Genomic DNA, 13,602 nt, shown 5'->3' with positions numbered 1-13,602 from the left:
GGGACTAATCAGCTACAAACAACGGCAACTCGGCAACCATACGATAAGCCTTGAGCGTAGCAAGCGGCGCGGCGCGGATTCGACTCCCGCTCAGTGTATATCTTCTTGTTTATTTTTACTCCGGTGCTTATACCGCTTGATGACGCCATACCCAAGACTGCCGCATAAATCACTTCCGGTACACAAAGGTGTTGTCTAATCTGCTCATCTGAGCTCTCTCACTCCTGCCAAGCTCCCATAACGATGCCGCCAAATCCGCTGAGAGGCGTGCAAGCGTTTGTCTTCGACGTCTTTGGCACAGTGGTCGATTGGCGCAGCAGCGTCGCGGCGGAACTGGGCCGACACGCCAAGGATGGTGTAGACGGCAGTGTAGCTGGTCGGTACCCTCTTAAGTGCCCAGCTCCGCACGCCGGGCCCTCACGATTTACGCCGTATATGTGCAGATTGGGAGGCATTCGCGGAGGAGTGGAGACAGGGGTATTATAGATTGACGTGCGTTTGTTACGGTCCTAGTATACTCTAAGGATTGCATATATGCTGATGCTCGTCGACGACGGTGCTGCAGCGGACAGGTTGCGAGAGGCGGTCCCGGACCATCGAACGTCGATGAGATGCATCGCCAAGTGAGTCTCTTGATCTGGGTGCTCACATAGCACGATCGATCTGATCGCGTCCTCTTTGATTACCGTACACCGCCTCTACATGACATATTTAAATCCCAGATCTTGGACTCCATGCTGCAGACACCCCGCTGGGCGCACCTCGCGCCGCTCTGGGACGGCGTCGAGCGCGCGGAGCTGGTTATGGCCTGGCACCGAACCAAGGGTAACGCACAGCTTGTTTAATTATTCTGCCTCTCATATACATATGTTGCACGATTACAGGATGGCCGGACACGACTGCAGGCCTGTACGCATTGAAGAAGCATGCCATCATCGGCACGTTGTCCAACGGAAATGTTCGCCTGCTCGTCGACATGGTGAGCAGTTCAGAGGCGTGCTTGCAGCAGGCGACAAAGATGATTGACATGCGTCGTTGTATCACATAGGCCAAGTACGCGGACCTTCCTTGGGACGTCATATTCTCCGGCGAGCTCCTCGGCTCCTACAAACCGTACGTCCTCTCCCCTCCCTCTCTCTCTCTTCATTCCCCTCATCCCGCTCACTCTCCCACACAGAAACCCCAAGATGTACCTCGGCGCGCTCCACCACCTGTCCCTGGAGCCACACCAATGCGCGATGGTCGCCGCACACATATACGATCTCCGCGCGGCGGCGAGCCACGGGATGAAGACGGTGTTCGTGCGCCGCCCGCGGGAGCCAGACAGCCCGCCGGACGTGCGGACGAAAGCGGAGGGCGGCGAGGTGGACGTGGTGGCGGGGTCGTTCACGGAGGTGGCGGACATATTAGCGGAGGCGAGGAAGGAAGAGGCGGACAAGCAAGTATGGCAGTGAAGTGTACACAAACGATGAGATTGTGTACGTTAGATTGTGACACGGTCAATATCTCTGCTGCCGTCTCGGACTAAGAGCGTTATTCGGTGACTCCCGTGATCCCGGCAACAACTTGTAGACCAGATGAATCTGAGTGATAAACCGCTAGTCGTACCAGCGTGAGTTCCGACTCGGATGTGAGCAGATGACCAATCGGTCGCCAGGACCGGTATTTCCTCCAATCCTTCGATCGATGTACCCTCCTCGGACTCCAGACAAATGAGTAACCTCCACACATTCACAGGAAAGCGGCCGAAGGTCGACTGGAATCGGAACAATTAACGTATTCAGGTTGACCGCGCCGCGCGAGCTCCTCGACCGAGTTGACTTAGTGACGGTGAGATGTACTGCCCAGAACTGCAAAACTCCTGCACAGTGTTATTGAGGATAGTCCAGCGTATCTCGAGTGTTTTTTTATCAGAAATCCTAGCGTCGATCGGCTTCGGAAAATACGCGCGGCTTCGGTGAACTCGACCCTTGAGGATGGAAGAAAATGCGGGCGTTTAGTGACTACACTTTGAACGATGCCATGGTGCGCGCCACGTCCTGCGAGACCGCCATCTTAGAATGCAGTTTGTCAGGTCAGAAAGAATACACTGTCTGCGTCAAGTCCGATGTCACCACCGAAACAAAAACGCGCATCAAACAGCGTCGAATGTGTCCAAACCAGCGCGCAGCTCCTGCCAGCGCCTGCCAAAATGATACCTAAGCGCTCTAATCTGCTCGAATACAGTGAGCCATTTCAAAGTTGACACCGTGCAACGTGGCGTGTCTGCGCATGCATGTTCTCGAATGACCCTCACGGCATCGCGACAAGAGATTCATGTCACTTGGTACGCTTGAACTGAATTATCCACTCGACTTATCGCTACTGGTATATACACGCCAATCAATTCGCGATCCACACCACGCACGCACGGCGCCTACAAACTCGCGCTCGGCAACCTCGCCCGCTCCAACAACTCCGCAACCTCAGTGAACGACTCCGCATACACATCGACCTCCCCACCGTCCGCCTTGGAGCGCACGTCATCCGGCGCGTCCGGCTCCTGCGGCCTCCGCACAAACACCGTCTTCATCCCGTGGCTCGCCGCAGCGCGCAGGTCGTATATATGCGCGGCGACCATCGCGCACTGGTGTGGCTCCAGGGAGAGATGGTGCAGCGCGCCGAGGTACATCTTTGGGTTCCTGCGCGCGGAACGTCAGTTGGGATAAGGAGAGAGACAAAGTGAGGTGGGAGACGCACGGCTTGTAGGACCCGAGCAGCTCGGAGGAGAAGATGACGTCCCATGGGAGGTCGGCGTACTTTGCCTGCGAGCGAGAGACGGTCAGCTCGAGTTCATCAGCGAGGTGGCAGAGCGCTCACCATGTCTACGAGCGTGCGGATGTTGCCATTCGAGAGCGTGCCGATGATCGCGTACCGCTTCAGGCCATACAAACCCTCAGTGGTGTCTGGCCAGCCTGCGCGCGAACGCCTCGTCAGCCACGCAGCGGAAGAGATAGGCCGCAACGCACCCGGTACACGATGCCAGAACTGCACAAGCTCCCGACGCGCCTCCTCGTCCCAGTGCGACGCGAGGTACTTCCACCTGGGCGTCTGCAGCATCTTCTCAAGGATCTATATCCGAGGATTGAAATATCGACGGCCGAGCCAATAGAGAGATCGCCATTCGGAATATCGCCGAAAATGAACAGGACAAAGAAGAGCACAGAGAGCGAGATCAGACAGGATCAGTCAATCAAGATCGCGATCGGCGTACCTGTCTGTGCATCACGTCGACGTTCATCGTGCCCTCCGCGCCGCTCGCGATGGAGAACCTGTGTGGGCATAGTGGTCAGTGACAGCTCTGACCATCGTTCACGGCGATGGCATGGTAAGGTGTGTTCAGCGCCCCGCTGTATATGGGACCCGAGTGATTCTCAAGCGCCGAGGCAATTCGGCGAAGCAGCGGAGAGAGTCTGCAAGTCCGCATGCCCGGAACACTGTCAGGTGATCAAGAGAAGACATCGGGCGAAAAAAATGCCCGGAGATGTAAAGAATAGGTCGAGCCGTGGCCCAATCGCCAAAGGTGCAAACACATATACAGCGCTAGTTGTATCCGGACCCGAGCGTCCTTGGTGCGACTCTATGGCAGCAATAAGCCGGCCGCGGATCGCTCGGGTCCTCCAATCCCCAGAACTATTGGAATGAAAGTGGCCAAGAAATCACTAGTGCGGACTTTCGTATTGCTCGGGGCAGCCACCAGATCACGCAAGGCAAGTCGGCCGGTTGGATTGGGGTATTTGCAGTATCGCTTGTGATTGTTGTGCTGTGCGCTTCGAGGTCCCAAAATAAGAACACAGGCGGTAACCCTCCGCCCGATATTATTCGGGCTCAAATGGGGCGTCACGAGAGACGCAGATGTCTTGATATGCATACTGCTGAAAAGTGAAGACGCATTGCTCATCTTTACCGATGAGCTGATCAACCTATAAACCGGTCATAGCGGATAGATGAATACTCGCACGAATAAGGCGTTAGGAAGGTCTCTCACCATCCTTGAGCTCCATGACGGGAGGAGCAGAAACAATAGCGCACGAGAGAAAGCGCTGAGGTTCGTGTGCTCGAAGACGTACATGAGGATCGAACCCGAAGAATGGAGATCGATAGCAGATCTTCCTCGATAACCGTGGCATTGCTCATGACCTACGTGACCGCCCCAGGGAACGAGTCAACGAGACAATAACACCCGGAACACATTCGGGCATTCGGACATGAACACAGAGCACATGGGACCTCTAGGCAAGCGAAGTAAAAGGGAGAAAGCGATGGGGCTTGCGCGCTCGGAGAATTGAAGGTAGGACTCGGGTCGAAACCACATGTGCGGTCTCCCTCGGAGAAGGTGGCATTATTCGCGACCGTACTGGCCACCTCGGAACGAAATAGCACTGCTCGGAAGACACTCGGGCACTCGGGGATTCGGGCATGGACGCGGAGCGCATGGAAACGGGAGAAGAGAATTGAAGGAGCGACGTACGTCATTTCGTAATAATTTTCTCTCCACTCGGCGGTGAAAGCGTCCCAGTCTGTCGACGTAGTCTGTCAAATGTGCGGCCTATTTTTAGATGCTGATACGCACCGTCATCGATCTTGCCACTGTTGAATGCCCGTAGTTGGTCAGCGACGCCCTTGCGCCAGTTGACGACGGTTCCCCACACGTCGAAGGCGAATGCCTTAACATCCTTGAGTGGGTTTTGCCCGGATGGACCAGTGGAGCGTTTGGAAGTAGAGAGGTAAGGCTGCGATGGGACGGAGGACATGTTGGAAAGCTGAGAGCTATGGGTATCGACCACAAGCTGTCCTATATACTAGGACAGCAGTAACACAAGCGCGGCGGGCTTTCTAAGCAAAACGCCAGCAGATCGTGTCTTACGGGTCTTCTTCCGGAGGCCGAAGGACAATTGCCTAGGCAGAGAACAACAGTTGCAAGGAGGGATCCGAAATGACCGTATTTTTCGCGAATCCCATGGAAGCGGAAAGCAAGCTAACATGGGAGGGAAGCCTCGGAGACGGGCGCGGGCCCGAGAGGCCGAGGGCACCCCGCGGATTAGCCATAGCCTCAGAGAACGCAAGCTTAGCTGCATGTACGTCTCTGCCAGCGCGGCAGATGAACGGAGAAGTCTCCCGCTGACGGAGCGTTCCATATTCGCTGCCATATCGGGTAGCCAACCTTCTCCGGCAGATACCGCACCAATGAGGCGCAGCGCGCGGCGCCACGAGAGCCTGTGATTCGGCGGCCGCCATTATTGCCATTGCTGCCGTACCCGCACCGATCGACGACCCTCCATCGTGTTCGAATGGGGATATCACCGCGGCCACCGTCAACGACGCGTCAATCTCTCTCTGATTCCGATCGGAGGCGTGTGTTACTCCCCAAAATCGGGACTCGGACGGATCTGTGGCAACACGCACTATCTCCACGACATAATCAAAGTCTTGTGCATGTGAGGCGTCGGTAGCCTATATCCCACACTGCATCCTTCTCCCGGTCCCGGCTCTGCGAGTCTGCTCTGCACCTGACCGTCGGTATGTAATAAGCTCCCCGGAACAATCAATGTAAGGAATCATCTTGCTCGCCTTCCAAAGATCGCAGTAGCTTCTCCCGTCGTCGACGCGTGCGCTACCAGGAGTCCATCGAGCAGTATCATCTGGTCACCTGGTCAAGCACTTGTGGCAACAGTAGATACCCTGTTGGTATGGCCCATGCGCTCGGATTCTCATAGAACCACGCGTTCGGCGCGGAACATGGCCTCATGAAAGGCGCTCACAGCATGATACACCCGGTTACTACTCGAGCCCTCTTGCTCTCCGTTAGGGCACCTCTGGCATATACATTCCCTTCAATCACACACCGCTCACAGCGCGTAAGGATCCCAATGAACCCCAACTCGTTAAGCCAATGCAGGAAGGCAATTCCGATGCGCCATCGGAGAGAAGCAAACGGTCGATAATGCGCTCTTTACTCGTCTCACCTGGGGCTGGCCCACCGTCCCTGGTTTGTGATGGTGGCACGATGCCCAGCTGCATAACGGTGAGCTTGCCGGCCTTTGATACCACGTATAGCTTATCTAGGATGGCCGGCTGCTATGCTCGAGCTGCGCGGTGTGAATCTCCATGGACTAGCGAGGTATGGAGCCCAGCCTCGTCCCTGCGAGGACGCGGGTGCTGTGCCACATCGAATGTTTCTGCTGCGCTGATGCCGTCTCGCTCTTCATGCATTCATGGTTAGGCTCTGAAGTGAACCTGAGGCCCCAAGAAGCCGATACTCACGCCCTCTGCCTTGGCTCCAACTAATGAACTTTAGGCTTGTTCACCCAATCATGTGCCGGTCCTGGCTAGTATATACCTGGTCAGATATGTGCGTACGTTGTATAGCTGTTCATCACGTCATTTAAAGGTGCTCGATCGTCGGCTCCTCGGCCCGGCGTCTCTTCACCTTAGTAGCGATACACCTCATCGCCGCTGCGCGCCCTGGATCCAAGCCCGGCATCTGACGGTCGGACGTGTATATGGATACATTGATACTTCGACAGAAAGCACAAGCTTCCATGCAAAGGCCGCATGGCACACTAACTTCCACACTTTACCTCGAGCTGGCTGTGCTCCGCGAAGCGCGCTGCCACATGTTGAAGTTAAATTCCGCCCAACGCGATGTGGGCAGAATTTAGGGGGGATTCCTACGTCACGCCCGTGCATGCGATCGCAGTTGCAGTCGACGTTAGGTGCCATCCGGTCTATCGATCCCACATCTCTTCCGGTGATGACTGTGCATAATGAGCTTGACATTCATGCATGGCACATCGAGACCCAACAAATATGTTGGCGGTAGAAGCTTGGATCCTTGAAATATTGAAAGGTCGTCGAAGACCGGTTTGCACTGTGCTAGAGGCTGTTAGACACTACACAATGAAGTGATGACCCCATCGGCTCACTTACGATTGATAATGATGCCAAGGAGCCCATTATCGACACACGCTATATGAAATGTTACACAGCGCCATGGTTACGCAACGCCAGCGCAGTGGCAGAATTATCGATATGAGTTACAGACTCACCTCAATTGAGGCACCATGAGACCTTCGAAATTCAGCGCATATATACAGCTAGACGCTGAGCATGATGCGCATGTTACAAGTCGAAATCTACCACCAAAAATAACTAATGTCGATTAGAGCGATGTTGATGTATGTATGCCTTAGGCTGAGGCGAAGAACTAGGGGTCCAGTGAGAAGTGTACCCGTGGGAACGCTGAGTTTAAACATACCACCGCCACCGCCACAACGCGACCTCGCGACCAGAGGACGCGCCTCAGGCTGAGCGTGTCTTTCTGCATATTCCTTATGTCGCTCGACACTGGCACGTTCATTCACGCATTCATTCTGTCAAAATCCTGTCAAAAGTAGTGATCATGTCAGAACTTGCTCAGTCTTCTCTCGGCGACCCTCAAATTAATGCTGAATGGCTTGCTGAGCTGTTCTCTCGAAAGTGCGGGATCTCTCAACCTCGAGATTTCCAGATCAAACACGGACTTGACATGATCGAAGGGCGCGACGTCTTTCTAGTTATTGCACCAGGTCAGGGCAAGACGACAGTGTTCTGGGCCCCTCTACTCGCTGCTCAAGCACTCGGCAAGCAGGGTATCGCACTATGCATTGTCCCTACCAAGCTACTTTCTATACAGCAGGTATGATATCTCCACTGGATTTACACATAGAAATAAAGAACTATATGTGGATTTGCTAGAGCGAGAGTGCCCGTCGAGTCGGGCTGCGCGCGATCACGCTGAACGAGGATACTGTCCACGACGCGTACTATGACAAGCGCGATCTTTTCGACGAGCTGCAGAATGGCGAAGACATTCGCATCGCTTTTCTGAGTCCTCAAATGCTTGCTGGGGAACGCATGAAGAAGCTCCTGCGGATGTCTAGCTTCAAAGACCTGATCCGCTGGTTCATGATTGATGAGACTCACTTGCCCGACGACGAGAACCCTCTCTGGCGCGAGAGCTATTCTGTTCTCAAGACGATGCGTGCGAACGGTACGTTTGGACGTTGGAGCCATAGCCTGAAAATATTGGACTGTACTGCCCATAGTATGCTGTATGCTGGTGAGAAGCCGTCGAAAAGGGACTGGCGAGTGGAAAGGGCCTGGAGTCTGGGGAGTGGTATGGGCCACTTTGATGGGCAGAGGAAGAGAAAGGGGGGCTTTCTCTGCTTATTTGTTCATCATCTGGATTCGCACTTTGTAGTGCACTTGTTTCTTGGGACGACATCGCTAAAATACAAGAGAGGTACACGATCTACGCACAACGCCCTTTACAGACGCGTTCTGTACAACGCGATCACGTGGTGTGTCCGACCAGTGCCAAAGCTTCCAGCGTCGAATTGCCGTCGGCACGTTGAAACTCCGCGTTCCCACGGGGGGGTCTTCCCTTTGGACCTCGAGTTACGATCTCAGCCTGAGTATAAGGAACGAGTGTGTCTTCCTGTACGAAGGCTGATTTATGAGCCTATGTATGCCTCATCCATGAGGGAATCGATAGCGCAAGCATGATATCGTGCTGTTCAAAACTATGTCCAAGGCGCAGGACGAAGACCGGATTATAAATGATCTGACTTTCCTATTGCTTGATTGCACTGCCTGTTTAGCATGGCTGGTACAGTTTCGCCTACGGACAGAGGAGCTGCGAAGGAATTGTAGTAAGGACGCACGACGAAAGAGATACACGCATCCTTCAAACACTCGTCGTCTACAATCTCCATCTCCCGTCCCTGCAAACGCCTAAATATTCCATCTTATTGCCGTCTCATGGCGGAATCTCGCCAATGTCCTCGTACCATTCCTAAGAGTGCAAAGAACGCGCTTCAGCACATCACAGCTATGGACGGATAATGCCATTTATCCTGACCTCTGGCTTCTCCGCGATAAACCGACGCATGAGCTCCTTGCACTCCGCATCATCCACGACGACCACTTCCACGCCGCGGCTCCGCAGGAGGTCCTCGTCTCCCATGAAGTTGACATTTTCCCCGATCACAAGCCGCGGGATCTTGTAGAGCAGGATGGCGCCGGAGCACATGCTGCACGGGCTGCAAGGCTCCTCAATCAGTCTTGCTCACACCAAAAGAAAAGCTGGAGCCGACGCACCTCAACGTGGTATACTACCACAGGCACGCAACCTAATCAGCCAGAGGTCCGGAGTAAACAGTGTCGCGTCACACACACCATCGTAGACTTCCTATACACCTCCGCCTTCAGCCTCCCCGCATCCTTCAACGCGGCCGTCTCGCCATGCAAGATCGGCGACGCCTCCTGAACGCGCTGATTATGTCCCTGGCCGATGCACGCGCTGCTCCTCCCCGCCCTCGCCATCGTGGTACACGATGGCCGCGCCGATAGGAACGCCGCCCTCGCTATAGCTCTTGCGCATTCTCGAGCGCGGTGTGCAGGCCGAGTGCGTCTGCGGGAGACAACTCGGCAGGCATGGGTACCGGGTGCTAGTCGTGCGTAGAGGGGAGACAAAGCTGGAAGGACGTCGAGAGTATAAAATCTGACTCGAGCGGCGGGGGCGGCATGATTGATGTTCCTCCTGGGCAGAGCCTGGCAGAGCGCATATTCGTTCTTATCTTATCTCTTTGCGCAGCGCCGGGTACTTACCATATAAGGCAGGCGTGTAGCCCTTTTTGGACGAGCCCTGGTTCCGTTGTCGACTAAACTGATTTAATTAGGATACTATTCCGACCTCTCGACAAGACCCCCGCGTCAAAAAGCAGACTATGCTGCCCAAACGTTTACAGCATTCGTCGCCCTCATGAGGTGTCGGAAATGCGGAGAGGGCAAGGGGAGGGGGGGTTCACGTTGAGTACATTTCACAGAGCAGTTTACACGACGCTTCAGATCTTCAGATTTCTAATTTGAACTTCACAGGATCTACAGCTTGGTTTACAAAAACTCAAACTACGTTTCGCTTCTTCTGTATGCTTACAGCTTAAAGGGCGTCTAAGATGATGTAGCGCATCTTCTCAAGGAGCGTAGCGCTTGCCATGGATGCCTTCCTGTATTGCTTTGATCTCTGCAGTTATAACGTGAGCAATCCGAAGTCCAAATAATGAAAGTAGAACTCACGGAGAGCGAGATGTTTGGAATGGAAGCGGCACATCGACAAATTTCCTGCAGACGAAAAGAATGAGACAACAAGCATGATAGCAAGCACGTCCACTCGCACCGGTCATGAACCACAGGTTGGGCACGCCGAGCCATCGCCACGATCCACGCTGCTCACCCTCATGATTCAAGTTCCAGATGGGCGACACCTGGGATGCAAGCTCGGGTCCGACAAGCCTGTCGATCGCCTTCTGTGCACCGTCGAACCTGATTTGATCGCGCATCAGCAGTTGAGGACGGAATAAACTCTACTCGTCTCATGGCTTACCCGGTAGCATAGAGGACGACGTCGCATTCGAGCTCGGTGCCATTCGTGAATCTGAGGCCATTCTTGGTAAAGCGCTCGATTTGTGCGTCGTTCTTGATCTTGATCTCGCCGTTGATAATCTTCTTGCAGGTTCCAACGTCTGTGATGTCATCAGCATACAGTCGACCGAGAACTGAGGCAAGGACTTACCGAGATAATAGCCACCTCCGCGCGTCATCGCCGAGTAGAGGAACCCAGAGCCGTCATCGCCGAAGTGGGTCCTGAAGCCCACTTTCTGCAGACCATCCAGAATATTCCTGAACGCGAAACCTGTCAGATAGTAGTCGGCAAGCGGCAAGGGACTAACACTTACTTGTCGGCTTGGGCGATCTCCTTTGTGAGGCGTTTGTGCATTTCTTTCATCATGAAGACAGGCATTGACGTGTGCACGCGGTCAGCGACCTCCACTGGACCAGCGCCCTCCCAATACAAATCTGCATATCCAATGGGAAGTAAGGACCTCCCTCATGCTTGAGGATTCATGAGGAAGGCTTACCACGGAATAGCCTTGGCATGCCTTCCTTCGTCGACATGACGTAGGTAGCTGATCGCTGGAACAAGGTGACATCTATGACGCACAGGCGTTCGTTGACATTCAACGAGCAAGTCATGTCTAACGCTCACCGACACCGTGTTCGGCATAGTCCGCCGCAATGTCGTGAGCTGAGCCGAAAGATCAGTGCTGTGTATCCAGAATATGCAGCAATGGCGTACCTGAAGTGCATGCGCCGACGATGACGACCTTCTTTCCTAGGTGATCCTTCGCAGACCTGTGCTCCGTTGAGTGAAGGACCTGGCCTTGGAACTCATCCTACGAAAGCAAACATCAATGATGCACATTAGACATACAGCACAAGTACCTACCCGTCCAGGGATATCGGGGACCTTTGGCACGCCACCACCAAAGCCAACTGCCATGATGACATGGTCGACGTGGAACGTGCGCTCGGTTCCATCTCCCTTGCGCACAGTGACGCTCCACTTGCCGTCATCGTCCTTTCTGACGTTCGAAACCTCGGACGATGTCCAGACGTTCAGCTCCATGGCCTCGGCATAATACTCGAGCCAATTTGCCAGCTATGGATATATACGTGAGTGCCTGGTACGTTCCTGAGAAACCTATATTGACCTTCTGCGCTGGCGTGTACACCGGCCATGACGGCGGGAATCTATGTCGTCACCGTGAATGAGATGATACACAAAGGCGATCTAAGACGATCTCACGGCATGTATGGGAGGTGGTCGTACCCTGTTGCACGTCTCGTGAGCTGTGTGATGCAAGTAAGGGAGAGGAAGATTGACGTACAAACGGGGTCGTGCAGGCAAAGAGCCTCATAGCGCGTTCTCCACTGGTCACCGATACGGTTTTGTCTCTCGATGACCAGTGTCGGAACGTCCAAGTGCTTCAACCGCGCTGCGACGTCAAGGCCACTCTGTCCACCGCCAATAACGATGACCTGAGGGTCCCCGTCGGCGAAAGACCGCTCCCGCTCCCGCTGGTCCTTCCACTTGCCATGGTTGGGCAGGAACTCACGGTTGAAGCCGATCTTCTCCGGGAAGCCCTTCAGGTCCTCGAGGTTGGTATACATTGTGAACGCCTTCCACGTCCCATCGGCAGTCGGTACCAGGCGGAATATTCCGAGCCCGATGCCGACCTCGGTGTCGAAGTCGAAGAATGCTTGGATCCATGCGAGATCAGGGTACGGCGTCCTTAATACGGTATTGCCATCGCGTAGCTTGAGTAAGGACAACTTCATGACGGGCAGTTGGTCCTGCAGAAACTTCTTGATCTTGCTCACGCCGTGAAAGGTGCGGAACTCCCAGGTAAGAGCAAGTAGGTCGCGCCACCAGCCATCATCAAGGAAGAGACCCATGATGCCATCGACATCACCGGCTAATACATAATCGGTGAAGGACTTGAACCACTCAGACGCGATCTTCTCGACGTCAATGTCCGAGTCAGGCACAGAAGCACCCAACCTGTCAAGGGTCGGCAGAGTGGGCTTCAACGTGTCAGTACCATGAACAGCCTTCTGTGCATCAACAATAGGCTGGAGAGGAGCATCCAGTTTGTCGAACGTAGTAAAAGCGGGCATGAGAGGTGCGACTGCGGCGGCCATGGCGAGCGTAGTAGTGGGTTGTTCTAACGTGTCCAAACACTCTTATATTCCATCGCCGCTGGAGGTGCCGATAAGCGAGACGACGGCCACCCAAAGATCATCCAGTGCAGACACATCAAAGCGGAAGCAGGCTGAGCAGCTGATCGTTCCAAGAGTCAAATGACGATGAGATGCGTTCTTGTGAACATGAACTTCCCACGATCCTTGCCGCGCTAGTCGTTCACGGGACTATGCATCGCGGTCATGAGCATGACGCGCTAGGCCGTCGCGCTCTACTGAAGTTTCTTGACTTGATGGAACGAGATCATTGACTGTGATGTATGGACATTTCGCGCTTTGAGAGCGGAGATGCTCCCAACCGCCCGCTACAGACTTCGGTAGGTTAAGTCAAGTCAAGAGCGACTTCGGAGAACGTCAGTCATCAACTCAAGGACCAGCTGATCAGCTGGGCAAATCTTGATGATGCTTCAGGCGATGAACTAGGCATGCCGAACTGCGGCCAGTAATAGGAGCAATCAACCTGAGCGCAGCTAGGCGAGCAAGGAACCCCGCAAAGTAGACTCTGGTACGTCTGTACAGATAGATGCGACTGTTTATGCGATCTTTGCATGCTCACCTGACATTTCTGCATAACAAGTCGGCACATCAAACGCGCCGTACGCGCCGTGGTAAGGACGATTATGCGGTGCTCAATCCTAGCCACTCGCGAATCGTCACCGCCGCTTTTCGGATGGGCTACCATGGTCCGATTCGGAAATGTCGGAGAGATGGCACGAAGCAGGAAAGAGCACCTATGCTGCCAGTATTACTTTGAGATCATTTGTCTCGAGTATCGATTTTCTCTCCGAATAAATGCACAGGCAAGGGAGCGTTCTGATCTTGGTGCATGCCTTATGCTGATACAGTAGCTTTGTACAGCAAGCCTAAGCGGTAGTGATGAGCTTCTGCTTACATTTGTGCCCGAGAGAAACCTTGCAC

General features: G+C 54.2%; 5 protein-coding genes across 5 annotated transcripts; 2 read left to right on the top strand and 3 right to left on the bottom strand.

Annotated features, from left to right (window-relative positions):
- Positions 1-243: 243 nt before the first annotated feature.
- Positions 244-1,454, top strand: LAESUDRAFT_665067 (haloacid dehalogenase; the record flags this gene model as incomplete). Its single annotated transcript, XM_040905164.1, has 7 exons — positions 244-367; positions 444-492; positions 566-623; positions 723-825; positions 885-979; positions 1,049-1,113; positions 1,178-1,454. The coding sequence occupies 7 exons, from the start codon at positions 244-246 to the stop codon at positions 1,452-1,454; spliced, it is 771 nt and encodes a 256-aa protein (XP_040758621.1).
- An 895-nt stretch (positions 1,455-2,349) lies between these two features.
- Positions 2,350-5,128, bottom strand: LAESUDRAFT_731813 (haloacid dehalogenase). The gene is made up of 7 exons (XM_040910121.1): positions 4,613-5,128; positions 4,511-4,559; positions 3,254-3,311; positions 3,009-3,111; positions 2,860-2,954; positions 2,740-2,804; positions 2,350-2,681 (listed from the first exon to the last, which is right to left on the bottom strand). Exons 1-7 carry the CDS (start codon positions 4,791-4,793, stop codon positions 2,417-2,419), a joined length of 816 nt encoding a protein of 271 aa, XP_040758620.1. The 5' UTR covers positions 4,794-5,128; the 3' UTR covers positions 2,350-2,416.
- Positions 5,129-7,441: 2,313 nt separating this feature from the next.
- LAESUDRAFT_764197 (uncharacterized protein) lies at positions 7,442-8,213 on the top strand (the record flags this gene model as incomplete). Its single annotated transcript, XM_040913396.1, has 3 exons — positions 7,442-7,717; positions 7,777-8,071; positions 8,149-8,213. The coding sequence occupies 3 exons, from the start codon at positions 7,442-7,444 to the stop codon at positions 8,211-8,213; spliced, it is 636 nt and encodes a 211-aa protein (XP_040758619.1).
- Positions 8,214-8,644: 431 nt separating this feature from the next.
- On the bottom strand, positions 8,645-9,463 carry LAESUDRAFT_745636 (cytosine deaminase; the record flags this gene model as incomplete). The annotated part of the gene is made up of 4 exons (XM_040911381.1): positions 8,645-8,875; positions 8,942-9,122; positions 9,257-9,388; positions 9,414-9,463. 4 exons carry the CDS (start codon positions 9,461-9,463, stop codon positions 8,840-8,842), a joined length of 399 nt encoding a protein of 132 aa, XP_040758618.1. The 3' UTR covers positions 8,645-8,839.
- Positions 9,464-9,918: 455 nt separating this feature from the next.
- LAESUDRAFT_731809 (FAD/NAD(P)-binding domain-containing protein) lies at positions 9,919-13,033 on the bottom strand. The gene is made up of 13 exons (XM_040910120.1): positions 11,811-13,033; positions 11,729-11,753; positions 11,634-11,673; positions 11,369-11,581; positions 11,219-11,315; positions 11,129-11,167; positions 11,001-11,072; positions 10,818-10,938; positions 10,655-10,761; positions 10,466-10,604; positions 10,259-10,404; positions 10,159-10,203; positions 9,919-10,105 (listed from the first exon to the last, which is right to left on the bottom strand). The coding sequence occupies exons 1-13, from the start codon at positions 12,622-12,624 to the stop codon at positions 10,056-10,058; spliced, it is 1,908 nt and encodes a 635-aa protein (XP_040758617.1). The 5' UTR covers positions 12,625-13,033; the 3' UTR covers positions 9,919-10,055.
- Between the last annotated feature and the right edge of the window lie 569 nt (positions 13,034-13,602).

The sequence above is a fragment of the Laetiporus sulphureus genome (genome assembly GCF_001632365.1).
Source record: "Laetiporus sulphureus 93-53 unplaced genomic scaffold LAESUscaffold_70, whole genome shotgun sequence".
NCBI lineage: Eukaryota > Fungi > Basidiomycota > Agaricomycetes > Polyporales > Laetiporaceae > Laetiporus > Laetiporus sulphureus.
The sequence above is the reverse complement of the archived record's forward strand: the minus strand, read 5'-3'. Positions and strand labels throughout refer to the sequence as shown.

Coding starts and splice junctions, on each gene's coding strand:
- LAESUDRAFT_731813 (XM_040910121.1), bottom strand. CDS start 4,793: ATGTCCTCCGTCCCATCGCAGCCTTACCTCTCTACTTCCAAACGCTCC. Junction 4,560..4,612: donor CAGTGGCAAGATCGATGACG/GTGCGTATCAGC, acceptor CTACGTCGACAG/ACTGGGACGCTTTCACCGCC. Junction 2,682..2,739: donor CTGCTCGGGTCCTACAAGCC/GTGCGTCTCCCA, acceptor TTCCGCGCGCAG/GAACCCAAAGATGTACCTCG.
- LAESUDRAFT_731809 (XM_040910120.1), bottom strand. CDS start 12,624: ATGGCCGCCGCAGTCGCACCTCTCATGCCCGCTTTTACTACGTTCGAC. Junction 11,168..11,218: donor CGTCGGCGCATGCACTTCAG/GTACGCCATTGC, acceptor CTTTCGGCTCAG/CTCACGACATTGCGGCGGAC. Junction 10,204..10,258: donor CAACCTGTGGTTCATGACCG/GTGCGAGTGGAC, acceptor TTTCGTCTGCAG/GAAATTTGTCGATGTGCCGC.